The 14,298-nt window shown below is 51.5% G+C and overlaps 4 protein-coding genes across 4 annotated transcripts; 2 read left to right on the top strand and 2 right to left on the bottom strand.

The window, feature by feature from the left end:
* Window positions 1-1,782: 1,782 nt before the first annotated feature.
* COCMIDRAFT_23407 (uncharacterized protein) lies at window positions 1,783-4,616 on the bottom strand (the record flags this gene model as incomplete). The annotated part of the gene is made up of 5 exons (XM_007686415.1): window positions 1,783-2,967; window positions 3,017-3,374; window positions 3,425-3,705; window positions 3,757-4,073; window positions 4,124-4,616. 5 exons carry the CDS (start codon window positions 4,614-4,616, stop codon window positions 1,783-1,785), a joined length of 2,634 nt encoding a protein of 877 aa, XP_007684605.1.
* A 1,272-nt stretch (window positions 4,617-5,888) lies between these two features.
* On the bottom strand, window positions 5,889-7,630 carry COCMIDRAFT_2296 (uncharacterized protein; the record flags this gene model as incomplete). Its single annotated transcript, XM_007686397.1, has 4 exons — window positions 5,889-5,969; window positions 6,184-6,727; window positions 6,773-7,284; window positions 7,340-7,630. The coding sequence occupies 4 exons, from the start codon at window positions 7,628-7,630 to the stop codon at window positions 5,889-5,891; spliced, it is 1,428 nt and encodes a 475-aa protein (XP_007684587.1).
* A 974-nt stretch (window positions 7,631-8,604) lies between these two features.
* On the top strand, window positions 8,605-10,658 carry COCMIDRAFT_86063 (uncharacterized protein; the record flags this gene model as incomplete). Its single annotated transcript, XM_007686463.1, has 4 exons — window positions 8,605-8,676; window positions 8,744-9,065; window positions 9,116-9,344; window positions 9,392-10,658. 4 exons carry the CDS (start codon window positions 8,605-8,607, stop codon window positions 10,656-10,658), a joined length of 1,890 nt encoding a protein of 629 aa, XP_007684653.1.
* A 1,747-nt stretch (window positions 10,659-12,405) lies between these two features.
* Window positions 12,406-13,238, top strand: COCMIDRAFT_2294 (uncharacterized protein; the record flags this gene model as incomplete). The annotated part of the gene is made up of 5 exons (XM_007686396.1): window positions 12,406-12,429; window positions 12,481-12,554; window positions 12,604-12,847; window positions 12,896-12,958; window positions 13,017-13,238. 5 exons carry the CDS (start codon window positions 12,406-12,408, stop codon window positions 13,236-13,238), a joined length of 627 nt encoding a protein of 208 aa, XP_007684586.1.
* Between the last annotated feature and the right edge of the window lie 1,060 nt (window positions 13,239-14,298).

Below are 14,298 nucleotides of genomic sequence, written 5' to 3'. Positions count from 1 at the left end.
CTAGGAGGTAGGGGTGGGTTGGTTGGCGATCATGATTGCGATCGTGATGGGGGAAAGGTAAAGGGAGGGAGTTGGTGGGGATCGGGGTGAGGTGAGGTCATTTGGATGGTGGTCCCTTGTAAGGTTTTGGAGCGGATGAGAAGGGAGCGGAGGGAGAGTTTGGGGGAGCATTGTGATTATCGTACGGGGGGGTTTGAGGGAAGGAAGAAATGGGAGATTGTTGGTAAGGGGCTCTTGTACAATAATTCAACTGTACATGTGTGCTTCGTAGGTATTTTCCCCTTACTTCACGCAGAAATGAGGGATGCTTCTTCGAGAGTGTTTGTAGGAGGATGGAAAAATTTGTCAGATTTCTACGATGGATTCCTAGGTACTAGACAGAAATCAAGAATTACTACAAACCCTAAACTCTTCTTCCCCCACCAACCAACCAACCCCCTCATAAACCCTGGTCAAAAGCCCCTAGCCCCCAGAAACTTCTCCCAAACCCACCCGCCCTTTTTTTTTCGGGTTACCCCGCATAACTACAATCCCCCCACCCACCCACGTGTAAGACCACGAGTCGCTGCACGACTGGTTCGGTCCCCTTCCCCCATACGCGGGTTTTTTTCCCTTGTTTGCATTTACAATCATCCCGGCATCGTACCACTGTGGTTCCATGGTTCAGTTGCTCATGTTGCATGTCAAGCTGCAACGCAACTCAGCTTGACACCGAACCCTTCCCCTTCTCTACGTTACGTTATGTTACGCTACGCTACGCTACGCTCTGGAAGATGCCGGTTCATATGACTAAGATACTTAACCTAGGCACCTGGGCATGGTATGCGTGAGACTTCCATTTCAAACAACTGTGCTTGCACTCCCTACTATGTGTTCAGCTGGTGCTTCAATAGGAAGTTACATGTTTGTTTTGTTTCAGTCATGGAAAGAAGTCATGTTGTGGCGCACAATGTGGCTGAACTTGCAGCAACATGGTTCGACTTTTTTTCTTCTTCTTTCCTTTTGTCCGGAAGAAGGCTCGGGAGCGCCGGACAAGGGGGTCGGGAGGCGGTTTGAGGGTTGGGGGTTTCGGGAGGGAAGCGGTGAGAAGGAGGAAGCGCAGTGAGGAAACGGGTCAGTTCGGTGCCTGGGTGGATGAACAACTTTCTGTTGGAATAAATGTGCGAGGGAGTTTGGAAGAAAGGGCATGTGAGCAGGGTGAGTTTGTGTGGTAGGGTAGTAGAGCTCGAGATTCATTGATGCTTTCTTCAGCCATGCGTCTTGGGTCTGGGGTAATTTAGGCTATTTGCGATGGGTATCTGGGTATGATGGGGAGTAAATCTGAAACTTGGGTTATCCGAATTATGGCGATGTGGGAGATTACATGCTTGGGGTATTTTGCCAGGTACTATGCTGAAGGGTATTTATAAGTCAATGTAGGATAAATTGAATGACCATCTTTCGAAAGTGAAAAGATGGAAGATGTTCAGGAGAAATGATGATATTTGAATCATTACAAAACTAAAAAAGATTATATGCAATAACGAACCCTTACATTCTGCCAAATGGAAATGACAAAGGGAAGAAAACTCGGAATCTCACCCTCCCAACGGCGTTTTTGCTCTTGTAGTGAGCTTGGTATCTCGAACAGACAACAACAACAACCAAAAACTAAAAGTCGAATCAAACTGTGGATCAAATCCAAAGCACGCCAAATCCCTAGACAACTATGTGCACTAGACAAATATCTTCCAATGTACAAACCCATCGTCATGTCGTCGCATCATTATACCCACCCATACCTCACAATCCGGAATAGTTGCCGTCGAGCCCAACCAGATTCGCGGCATCCTCGTAATCTCCAGGGATCATAATACCAGGGTACAGGCCATCGCTACCAGGCGTAGACCCGTAGTCGCAAGCAGCATTATTAAATTCTTCTCCGCTAGTCAAGCTCTCATCGCTAAAGCTGAGAACGCTCTGGGGCGGCGGGGCCTCGGAGGCGTAGCTGTTCCAGTTCCAGACATTAGGCGACCATGTAGTGTTGCTGTCGGTGGTAGCAGACAAAGGTGTCATATCTAGCAGAGCGTCCGCTGGTGGACCACCATAAATGGTGTCGTAGATGTTTGTTTGTCCATTGTCCAGTGACGAGAGAAGACGCTCCCAATCTGCCGGCGAAACCTCAGACTTGATAGCTTGGTTGCTATTTGAGATCACATAACCAGCTAATGGATCCATCGGGAAAGACATGTAGTCGATGTTGCGTTGCTGCTGTTGCTGTTGACTGATAGGTTGGCTTGGCTGGCGCTTGTTTGGCACTGAAAAGGATGCACGGTGAGACAATGGGCTCAAATTTGGCTCAGAGCGGGCAGTTGGAGGCTCCGACCGAATCGAGGATAAACTCGTTGATGAGTGGTTAGGATGAGAGCCTATGTGGGGCGAAAGGGCAGGAAGCGTTGCACGACGCGGTTCCCTGGCGTCTGCACGAGTAGCCTTCGAGGTGCCTGAGGAGAAGCGTGCTGCCAAAGCCTTAAGCGACTTTTGCGTGGCACGGAAAGTATCCAAAGGCGCGCCCATGCTTTGATCGGAGTTGTGCCGCGAAAGGGGCGGTGCTGGCATCTGATCTACGCTCGGTACAGCCACGATACCACAACCAATCCGACGGAAGTCAGGGTAGCCAGCAGCGTTTCCATGCTCGAGCATGTCCATGACGGTACAGACGAGGCGGTTGCTTTCTTTAATGAGCTTGCCTTCGCGGGCGAGGTTGAGCGCCTGGAAAAGCAGACCGAAACCGGCTTGCACGAGGACCTCATTGCGGTTGAGGCAAAAGGAGAAGCTAAGTTTGCGTTCATCAAGGAGCTCGACAATCTGCACAATGTGTTTACAGGCATCACCAATGGCCACTATAGCTGAAGACGCTCTGTCACCGAGATTGGCAACAACAGCCGGACGGTACACCAGGGCTCTGATGTGATGATATGCAAGCGACTAATGTTGTTAGTACTCAGGAAACTAGTACCATGCAGGTTGTACATACCAGAATAGGAGAACGGCTGCTGGTGACGTTGGTGCTCGGTTTGTCTTGTGCGAATGTGAGCTTGAGGTGCGGTGCAAGGTTGCTTTGCCAGTCCTCTAATTCGTCGGCCAACGTTGCTATGGTGCGGAAAGAGATGTCATGAGACGCCGATCCGGGATAGAGTTCCACAAGGACCCTGGACAGGATGCGTGACAGGCGGAAGAGCGCTAGCGCACTGGAGAGCTTGGTGTATTCACCCGGCAATGTCGGCAGGAATCCCTTCTCTGTGACGTATTCGTCGTCAGCATCTACAGGATACTCGCAGTGCACATCTTCCTCGCGAATCAGTTTCGGAAGACCAATGTGTGCAGCGGAGAAGCTATAGAAAATCAGCAATGTGATGGCAATTTCTCGGTGGTACAAACTTACCAGTCAACAGTGTAGAGTGACCAAAAGGTCTTCTTGCGTGTTTCACGTGTCAGCGCGTCAAGTGCGAAGCGCTTCTGGGATTGATGCAAGCCAAGACGTTGTGACAGGCCGACAGCCAAGCCTTTGTACTTGAGCAGCTGAGAGTAATCCGCTCTCAAGAGGCAGAAGATCTGGGCAAGAACAAGACACTGAAGGGTTGCTATATCGTTGGCCATCAAGAAGCTCTTGATTGCGCTCTGCCACTGGGCTTCGAAAGAGTCGACATCCTGGCCGTCGCGAGGCTGCGAAGTGTTAGTTTGTAGTCAAAGACGCGACAGGTTTCGGGTACGTACGTCGCTCGAAAGCGCAGCGATTCCAAAGACTAGGTTGAGTTGGGCAATGGCCTTTTTGTCGGTCATAGTATCTGGACTGGCAACATATTGCTCGTATAGACCTAAGAAGGTTGGGCGATGGAGGATTGGGAACAAGGGTGCCCACTCTTGAAAGAATATGTTGACCATCTGGTCTGAGACTAGACGAGGAGGGGCTTTGAACGATACTGGACGTTTTGATTGAGTGGCAGCTGGCTTTGCACCTGCGCCAAAGAAGACGCTCGAGTCAACGTCGGTTGAGAGTCTGCCTCCTTCTTGTGCTTTTTGTTTGAAGGCCTCTGCGAAATGTTAGACATGAGTGCTGCTGAAGAGGGAGCAGAGATCGTACCAACAAGTGTTCGTCCAGCCGAACTGCCTACAAAGTAAGAATCATGATTCACATCGTCGAGTAAATGTGGCGCCTGCTGCACCTTGAATGTGTCGTCCTTTTCTTGTGACTCTTCACGACCGTCCGATGTCCCCGGAGATTGTGGCGATGTTCGTCTTGCAGGTGCTTGCGATGCTGGAGAATGCGAGTGGATCCGCGATAGCATGTCAATCTTTTCGTCCTTTTCGTCCAGCAGTTCTTTGAGTTCCCGAACTTCGCTTTCCAAAGCACGGACGCGCTCTTCTAAAGACTCCGTGTATCCTCTAGGGAAAGCACGACGACTGAGCTTGTCACTTGTCTTGCACTCGAACCCAACATTTGTACACTGTGTGCAACTGGGGCGAATACCGTCGCATCGTATCTTCTTGGAGCGACAACGGTCGCAGGCTTGGGCGATGCGGCTCTGGCAGCTTGAGCCGACTTTGATGACCTTCATGGGCAGGATTCCAGGCATGGTGGCGATATTTTTGTGCTTGCGCGTCGGGGATAGTGTGTAAGTGCTGCTTGTCGTAGGCCCAACGGGCAGTCGCTAGTAGGTGGTGTTGGGTCCTGTCATGCGATGGTCCGGCGTTCCTAGGCTTGCGAAAAGCGTGTGGTGGGCAGAGTTTGACGGTTGTTGGCGTCGAGCGACGTGTGCTGGTGTCGCAGTGTAGACACAGCCGGTTAAAGTCGAGGTGAGCGTGTGCCCAGATTGAACGAGGGGGTTAAAGGTGAGCGGAAGAATCGGAGCGGCCTGGCAAATGTACATAAAGCTGCAACCTGCCACCCTAGTCTAGTCAGATCCTGGGGAATTTGTGGGTGGCTGCGGGGGCGGAAAGGCGCCATGCCAATCCCATCAGGCCACAGACGAGCAGCAGGTGTCGTTGCCGATACATTTTCGCTCATCACTAACCACCAAACCTTAATCATGACTGGCTGCGATCAGCATGCGGGGCTGACTGCTGCTTGACGGCCGTTCTCGGCGTCCCTCATCGCGTGTGATGATCGGCCCTTTGATCCTCCACGGAGTGTTGGCCTTGACGAAACAACATGAAAGACGTCAGCCACAGTGCGCCTGTTGGGCCTTATTCCCCTCGTCTGCCTTGTGACACGCTAGACCTGCGTAGAACTGGAGTTGTTGGAGTCGACCCACGAGTCATCTTCATGGAGGGTATAGTACCGGACGTTTTTTTCGCGAAGAACCACGCCTCATTTGCTGCTCGTATTCATATACACTACTGTATGTACTCGATATCTACTCTATGTGCGTGCCATCCTTGCTACGGGGTTTTTTGAATTTACCCAAGCAAACCGGCGCAATCCTGGGCTACTCTCACATTGTTCTAGAAGAATACTGCTTAGTATACGACGTGATAAGCGGTTGATCCCACTCAAGCCATGAGGGTCACCCTTAGCTTTGCAGAAAAGACATTTTGCATACCGTTCATTGGTGTTGGGTGGCTGATCTCTGTGAACGTACGACGTGGCGTGATCGTATTATCTATACAGTATACTTACACACTACAGCTCATCATGACTGCTAAATCTATACTCTAGTATTGAATAACAGTATTTCAACCCTAGGATAAACCGTGTTATCAGATGAGTGAGCGATGCGATGTCTATGGCAGAAAATCACTGCTTCGTTGCATCGTTTGTAGTGAATGCGCTTTATTTCCGGATGATCCGTCACCAATATCGCCTTGCCTACGAGAAAGCAAGTAGAGTTGGATTGATCCATGCGTGTTCAAGAAAAATCAACTTCTTCCTCCTGCTCATCCATACCCAGATAGTGTATGACAGTGGGTGAGTCTAACAATTTTGCTCTCTGTAGTCAATGTCAGTGTCTGTTCCTGGTTGCACGTGGCATCTGCAGGGACGCGTTCGGCACGTGTGGTCGATCAAGCGCACGTTGCCGACTTGCACCAACATGCACTTGGCAACCTAGGCGGTGAGGATTGTATCCTACCGCTGAACAACGAAACTATGTAACAACTTCGAAACGTATGACGTGGGGCGCGAGAAGAAGGGATGGCACTTACCTGTTTGTCAAAGACTGATGCGGCACGTTGGAGCATTTCCAGCTCTAAGCTTCGGAGCCGCTCTGCAAGTTTCCATGGTAATTCGCGAATGGTGCCCTCGCGCTTGATGCCTTCAGCGCCCCTGAGCGCCTCGATCTGCTCATCAATACGGGCTTGCAAGAGCACTGTCGCACGCAGCTGGAAGACTTCCCAAGTTGCGTCCTCTTCAAGGTATTTCCGCAGCTTAGAGGTATCCAGCTCACTCTCTCTCCAAAAACCCTGGATACTTTTCTTGCCATCGGTGGTTTGCCTGACCTTGAAGTCTAACCCATCCTCCTCGTTGACTACAACAAGCCATATGAAGTCGCCCTCCCAATCTATCTCGCCGTCTTTTTCGAAGATGCGGAATCCTGGCGCTTCTGTTGAGACATATATTTTTGCAGGTCTGAGAGGATCATCGTCTGGAATGTCAAGATCCAGGAACATGACTTTTGCAGAGGTCATGCCGTCTTCGAGGAATCCATATGAGAAGATTTTTTCGCACGCGCCTTTGTCGTCACCGTACCTATGTTTGTCAGCGCATTGTTTTGATCCGTTTCGGGCGACATACGTGATTGTTACTTCGCCCCCTGCTTCAATATTTTGGCCCTCTCGAAGTAGAAGCAAGCCATTTCCGTTGCTATCTGTTTCATATAAGGCGGCTGTGGCATTACCCGATGCGTGATTGGCCATATCCACGCATGGCATCATGCAATCGCCAGCACCTGGAAATTCCAAGGCTCTGGACCTGTACATGGCATCGACTCGCATCCAATCATCAAAGGTGAGCATGCCGTCTTCTTCATCCCACCAATATTTATTGCACCACGGGATGGATTCTGTAGCGGTTCGCAGATTCTCAAACTCGCGCAGTAGACTGTTGAGCTTTGCGCTGACGGCAGGCTTGAGCGTGGTTCCGACGAGAAGCTCCCGCTCCTCCTCTGTCCAAAAAGTGGGAAGAAGCTCATCTGGGAGAAACTTGATATATTGGGTTAGAGGATTCAGCAGACCCACATCCTTTGTGTCTGGGCAACAGATGGTAGCTTGGAGGAGCAGGAATGAGAGCACGGCGCCTCTTGTTGTCTGCAGAATGTTACTATTATGGGCACTTCATAGGTTGCCAGAGTCTATCACGCACCCTTCCGAAGTCCCCCAGGGCTTCAAGAAGATCATGTAGACGATGATCCGACTTTGCAAGGAGATCTATATTTTGACGAGAGATGATCAATTCTTTGGGCACTACAATGAGAGGATCGACATTGCCTCCTTGGAGGTTCTGGTCTGCGATGACGGTTGAACCTCTGTCCTCATGGCCAGGGAGGGGACCAATTTTGACCTTGTCGAAGGTGACGCCGTTGAAAGTGGCCCAGGTAGGCAATGCATCAATGGGCTGTTTGAGCCATCCCTCGGATCTGCCTCTGCGTATCATTTCCGCAAGGTGGTTCTGTAGATGGATGGATGTTGTTTTGATGATGATGATGTGTGGGGGGAGTTTAGTTGCAGTCGTCAGGCGATGTTATGTTTTACAAGGTGCATGTTCGGGGACGGCCAATAAGCGCGTCTTATCGATACCGTTGGAGGCATGTATGTATTGTATTCATCCCTACCCACACCACACCACACCACACCACACAACAGCAGTTCCCCTGCAGGATAGCTGCAGCCATGGCAATCAGGGCGAAGGCACATGGGCGGACCTGCGTGCTGGCGTGACGGGTGTCAGCATTACCATGGCAGCCGGGTGGGAGCAACGGCGGCATGATGGAGAGGCAGATGCAGAGGCACATGGGCGGTGGCACTGGACCCTGTGAGGTCATGTACTAGGAGGAACGACGGCTGCAGGGAGAAGGCCGACAGCGCTGGTTTCCTTAGAGACGAGAGCATTGCAGGCGGTTTGAGAGGGGCTACAAGTGGCCAGCTCAGCGGTGCATGTTGCAGGAGCATAACAACGGGCAGTGCGGCGGATGCGCAGTAGGGGAGGGCAGCCGCTCGTGCCTTGTTGTCATGGCGCTCGGGCCTCAGCGTCCAGAGTTGTTGTGATGCTGTTGGCGGGTGTGCCGAAACCATGGAGCGGAGCTAGTGCCGCCGTCCGTGCGCCTGTAAACAACAACAACACCGACATGTGCTTAAACTTGCAACCACTCCCGCACCACGGCCATCTCTACCATTATTCCTTAACCCAGACCGCAGCAGGAACAGCAGACGGCCTTCTCGCCATCTCGCCGCCAGCCTCTCCTTCACCACCAGCTCTCCGCCCGCCTCCGCCGCGCCGCGCCCCCGAGCCTGCTGCTCTCATCCCAAGTCGGCCTCTTGTGACGCTCCGCTATCTTCGTGCGCCCTATCCCATCGCCGCTTCCTCCCGCTGTAGCAGGCAAGCACTTTGAGAGTCGCCCCTTGCTGTTCATGTCTTCGCACCGCGAGCGGACTTCCAAAATGCCTCGCGCGTCCACGACCAGCTACGGCCAGGTCATCGAGGTGAGCACCAAAACAATCACCAAAACAATGCGCCATTGCTCCAAATACTGATCCCCACGCCCCTTAGTACATCCAAGACCGTCTCTACCTGGCCTCATACACGTATGCTCCGGATGCCTCTACCCCGTTCCCTTACCCCAAGCAGTCCCAGTCGCCTTCCAAGCGGTCGTCGCGCGCCCATGGCGGCCCTACAGCTCCAGCACACAAGGTGCTCCCGCCCGTCTACTTCAGCATTGACAAGACCCTCTTGTACAATGCTTTCCACGGTGACTTTGGCCCACTTCACATTGGTCACCTGTACCGCTTCGCTGTTCAGCTGCACGAGGTACTAGGCGACCCCGCCAATGAGGATCGCGCAGTCGTCTTCTGGAGCAACGCCGACTCGAGGAGTAAGAACACTCCATCTCTGCCGCTTTTGCGCACCAATTAACATGCCTAGGTCGCGCAAACGCTGCTTGTATCCTGGCATGCTACATGGTGCTTATCCAGTCATGGCCACCTCACCTGGCCCTGGCACCCATCGCACAAATGGATCCCCCCTGCATGCCCTTCCGCGACGCCGGCTACAGCCAGGCCGACTATGTGCTCAACATCCAGGATGTCATCTACGGTGTATGGAAAGCCAAGGAAGAAGGCCTCTGCGGACTCAAGGACTTTAGTCTGGAGGAGTACGTGTGTCCGTGTTGCTTCTTCTCACAGCTGCTAACTTTGCCAGGTACGAAAAGTACGAGCGCGTAGATATGGGAGATTTCAACTGGATCACCCCCGACTTCCTTGCCTTTGCCTCGCCACAACAAAAGCCCACACACGAGATCCCCGCCTCTTCGCCCATGTATGCGACGCTTCCTTCCAACATTGCCGAGATCCAAAGATCCGACCTTCCCAGCCCTTTCAAGAACGTGCTCTCACATTTCTGCGCTCGCAACGTTGGCCTCGTCGTGCGGTTAAACTCGGAGCTGTACTCGTCCTCATACTTCACCAAGCTGGGCATTCAGCACCTGAACATGATTTTTGATGATGGAACTTGCCCGCCTCTTTCCCTTGTTCGCAAGTTTGTCAACCTTGCACACGAGATGATCACTGTACAAAAGCGAGGCATCGCCGTCCACTGCAAAGCTGGTCTTGGACGAACTGGCTGCCTCATTGGAGCATACCTCATCTACAAGCACGGCTTTACTGCCAACGAGATCATTGCCTACATGCGATTCATGCGCCCTGGAATGGTCGTCGGCCCTCAACAGCACTGGCTGCACCTGAACCAGGGCACTTTCCGCGAGTGGTGGTACGAGGACACCATGAAGGCCAAGTATGCTCAGATGGTACCTTCCACACCCACAAAGTCATCGCACAAGCAACGCCTTGCTAGCAACGGACAAACCTTCACTCCTCCCAACGGATCCCAGAAGCGCGCAGCTCTGGGCGAGATTGAGTCGAACGAGCGCAGCAATTCGGGACACATTGGTGTATTAGACGACAACCTGCCTGCGCCGACACCCGGCCAGCCGCGAAAGACTAGCAAGCTTTACGGCAACGGATCGCGACAGTCGCCCCAGCGCATTGACGAAAACGAGCCATTCACAAAGTCGCACACAGAGGTGAGGGCGGAGATTACACGCTTCGACGGCGAGTCAGACGAGGAGTTCCACCTTCGCCAGATTGCGCGACGGACATCGTCGCGCTCGCCCCAGCGCTCGCCCACCCTCAAGGATAAACAACGCCGTGCTTTCAGCACCACATCTGTCATCCAGACTTCGGTAACGCACACCTCTTTTGGCTATGGTGAAGAGAGCGATCTCGAAAACACCGCACCAACTGGCGCGCGACCAAAGACACCAAAGGAGAAGAGCGGCAATGGCAGCATCAGCATGACCAAGGTGCGATCAAGCCCTTCACGGCGAAGCACCGACGGAAAGGCTGGTGTACGAAAAACCAGCGGCCGCGTTGGCAGCGTCGGCAACGCCATCTCACGAACCAAAGCATGATGAACGTTTCTGGATTTCTTCCACTTCTTAGTCTCCAATCTCCATCGCAACGGAGTTCTAGCATGGCGCCACGGGACACTACACTTATTACGATTGTGCTCACTTCGACTTTTTTCCTGTCCACGTCAAGTCCTCGTCCATCCAGCATACCTGCCTAGCTTTTGGCACTGCAAATGTCTTTTTACATATTATGGGGGTTCCGGCGTTTTTTGGGGATTGCCAATGTCAGCATAATTGGCCTTTTGGGATATATCTGCTTGATACTTAGTAGTGGGGGCCGGTGCATGGAGTGCGTCGATTTTCTTCTTTTCTTGTTATTCTTTTTTCAACTGTTCCACTTTTTTCTCTCTCTACTTGTCTCGTCACCGATGGTGGGGAGGGGGGAGTTTATGCGCTTGGCCTTACTAGTAGTCTTGTCCCTTTTCGCGCGCTTCTATTAAGCTGCGGATATGTTCATGACGTGTATGAGTTTCATGATGAGCGTAATTCCAGACCTCTTTTATTTTCCAAAGAACACATGTTGATTGACAAGTGATGTGAAAGAGTATTTCCATATCCCACCCCAGCCCCAAAGTCTTCTCGTCGTGTTCAGCTAAGTAGAGGAGCGCACGTGACATGTCTAATCCACTTCCCCCCCTGCGAAAAACCCAAAAAAAATAAATCTCTATATTCTCCACCACGTCCAACCATCCATCTCGAGTATAATCGAGAACCGTCTCATGTCCGATCAGCACGGGACTCGAACCCGCAACCTTGGCCTTTATTTTACTCTGCTTTGCTTTGCTCTGCCACATACATGTATGGAGATGCTTGCATAGTAGGAGGGCCACGCGCTACCATTGCGCCAACCGACCCTGATTTGTCATGAAGCTATCTTGTATCATGTCTCGTACATGTATTCCATGTTGCACCTGGCATTCATTCCTACTTGACCTGAATTTGAAAATTCCATGAATAGAATATATCGGGGGGGGGGGGTATGTGGGACGAAAGGGTCTTTTGCCGACTATTATTTTTTTTTGAGGGGGGTGGATAGGCGTGGGGATGGTTAGACTCTAGTTTTAAATCCTAGAATCGTTTGTTGGGTTTTATATATGTATTTTTTTGACTGGTTAGTTAAGGGAAGGTGTTGTAGTAAGTAACGTTTATCCCGCATAACGGAGCAACATGTCTTCCTAAGATAAAGTAAAGGGTGAATAGAGGTTATGTGTTTCATGGCAAGTGTTCTTTTTGGTACCTGGTTCCGTTTGGTTCGGATGTGACTATGTAAGTACTCTACGCACGTGATTGTGGCTCCATTAGCCAGAGAGTACCCGATTGGATCTCCAAGGGTTGGCCCCCACCTGGATCGCTGGCTTAGAGTATCATGGCAGATACCTTACACGCCAAACAGGTGCGAACAATTAAAGTCATGTATTTTGTATACCGCGATTTGTCTAGTCAGCTATCGCTGCAGTACTGTTTAAGTTTCTAGTACTAATCTTGCAGTCTGGCTATTTAGTCATGGCTCGCAACCGGAATGGCTTGCTGCCACACAATTTAGTGCAAGTCAGCAAGCTCAATGCAAGTGAGGGTGGCGCATATCGCTACGACAGCTAACCCTCGTGACGCTCAGCCTCTTTTCAGCTCTGCATTTCAGCCTAGCCGTTTGCCTCGCTGCATCGATCTCTCTGGATCTGGCTCTCCTCTCCTCTACCCTCTTCTCGTTTGCCAATTGTTGTGGCCTCCAAGCCCTTATCTGACAGTGATGGACCTCTTACATATACAATCAGTGAGACGTAGTATATAAGATGAGCGCGCACCGAGGCTAACGTATGGCTAGGTTGGGCTATCCACTAACCAAAACGAGGGCCTGAAGGTGCTCCGCGAAGCACCAACAGAAGTACCGGACATCGAGTGCGTTTTCCCACAATGCCTATTTGTCCACAACTTACATGCCGGCTAGTATTGTGGCAATCCATGACCTCGGCGCCCATCCCGACAAGAGCTGGTGTAAGAACGTCGGTACGGCAGAAGAGCCGCAATGGCGCAACTGGCTCGTCGAGGATGATATGTTGCCAGCGGTAGCGCCAAACGCGCGTATTATGCGATACGGGTATCTGCCGCATTGGCTCGATCCAATGAAGATGCGGGAGTTCATAGCTATCGTGGCTGAGAAGTTACTAATAGCGTTGAAGCAGCAAAGAAAGGTGCCAGCACGTCCTTGTTAGGCGTTGTGTGTCCACTGACTTTGTCAGAATGCTCCGTTCCGTCCGCTAGTGTTTGTAGCGCATGGATTTGGCGGGCTGATTGTGCTTAAGGTAAGAGGACGGATAGACAGACCAGAAACGATGCAGCTATCATTAAATGTTTCTATAGGCACTGCTAGTAGCCGAAGAGGACCCCGAAAAATGGCCTGGGGTATTCTCATGGAATACCAGTCTGGTCCTCTTCGACATGCCGTTTCGAGGTGCCCAGGGTATGGAGCAGATGGAGAACCTCGAGGCGTGGCTTGAGTACCACGGCCACCAGATGATGCATTCAGACATTGACTATATACATGACCTAGTCGACACCTTTTCTAAAAAGAGGCGGGATTAGACAAATAAGACTCAGCTCGCGTGGTTCTATGAGTCTAAGCCGAGTAACGTAGGGAAGGTTAAACGCGAGCAGGATCCGACTGTAATGTTTATAGACACCGCATGCAGTACCCATGCTAAAAGCAAGTGTAGGGATTCATGACAGACAGGTACGCCGGATATCTAGTCCCGTCTGAGTCCACAAACATTTTCGAAAACGTGGACGAGCAAGACTTTGAGACATTCGCAGACGTATTTCGGAAAGTCTTGAAGGCGTCTCCTCAGCTCTCATGGGCGCGATCTCAGGGTAACTATAGTAGTAGTCCCTGCTAGATTAACAAGATGGGCTAAGTGCGCTAGATGTGAGCAAGCACAAGATCGACTTTAGTCTCAAAGGCGTACCTGTATTAGACCAGTTTGTCGCCCGAGATGCAGAGATGAAAGTACTTGAGGAGGCTCTTATAAGTATTCCTCTCACCACGAGTCATCGGAAAGTAGTGGTCGTCCATGGGCGGAGCGGCATGGGTAAGACGCAGCTAGTAGCGGAGTTTGCGCGAAAGCACCACCGCCATTTTAGCGCAGTATTCTGGCTAGACGGGTCATCTAAGGCCAGCCTTGAGCAGTCGTTTGCTGATATATTGCAGAGACTTCCGCCCGCCGAGCTGACGGCTGATAGTGCGCAGATACGCAGCCAGGCCGCTGTCGAGGCTGACGTGGTGGTGCGTGAGTGTCGGCAGTGGTTGTCTATGTCGTCAAACTCTCACTGGCTGCTGATTATAGATGACGTTGGCAGCGAGTATCCCGATCACTTCCAGGACGATTTGCAGGCATACAATATACAGGACTACTTCCCACACGCAGATCACGGGTCAATCTTGGTTACGGGCCGACGGGATCATTTCCCGCGGCTTGGGTCTGTCGTCCGGTTGAGCGTAGTGGCGGTAGAGCAGGCCCGTGCTATACTCGAGATCAATGCCAGGAGATCAATGAAAGGTACGAGCAAAATTCTATCTGCTGAAAGGAGACACCGTAACTAATATAGTTTGAACAGATGCCGATGAATTTATTAAGTTTCCCATTGG

Source organism: Bipolaris oryzae (genome assembly GCF_000523455.1).
Source record: "Bipolaris oryzae ATCC 44560 unplaced genomic scaffold scaffold_19, whole genome shotgun sequence".
Taxonomy (NCBI): Eukaryota; Fungi; Ascomycota; class Dothideomycetes; order Pleosporales; family Pleosporaceae; genus Bipolaris; species Bipolaris oryzae.
The sequence above is the reverse complement of the archived record's forward strand: the minus strand, read 5'-3'. Positions and strand labels throughout refer to the sequence as shown.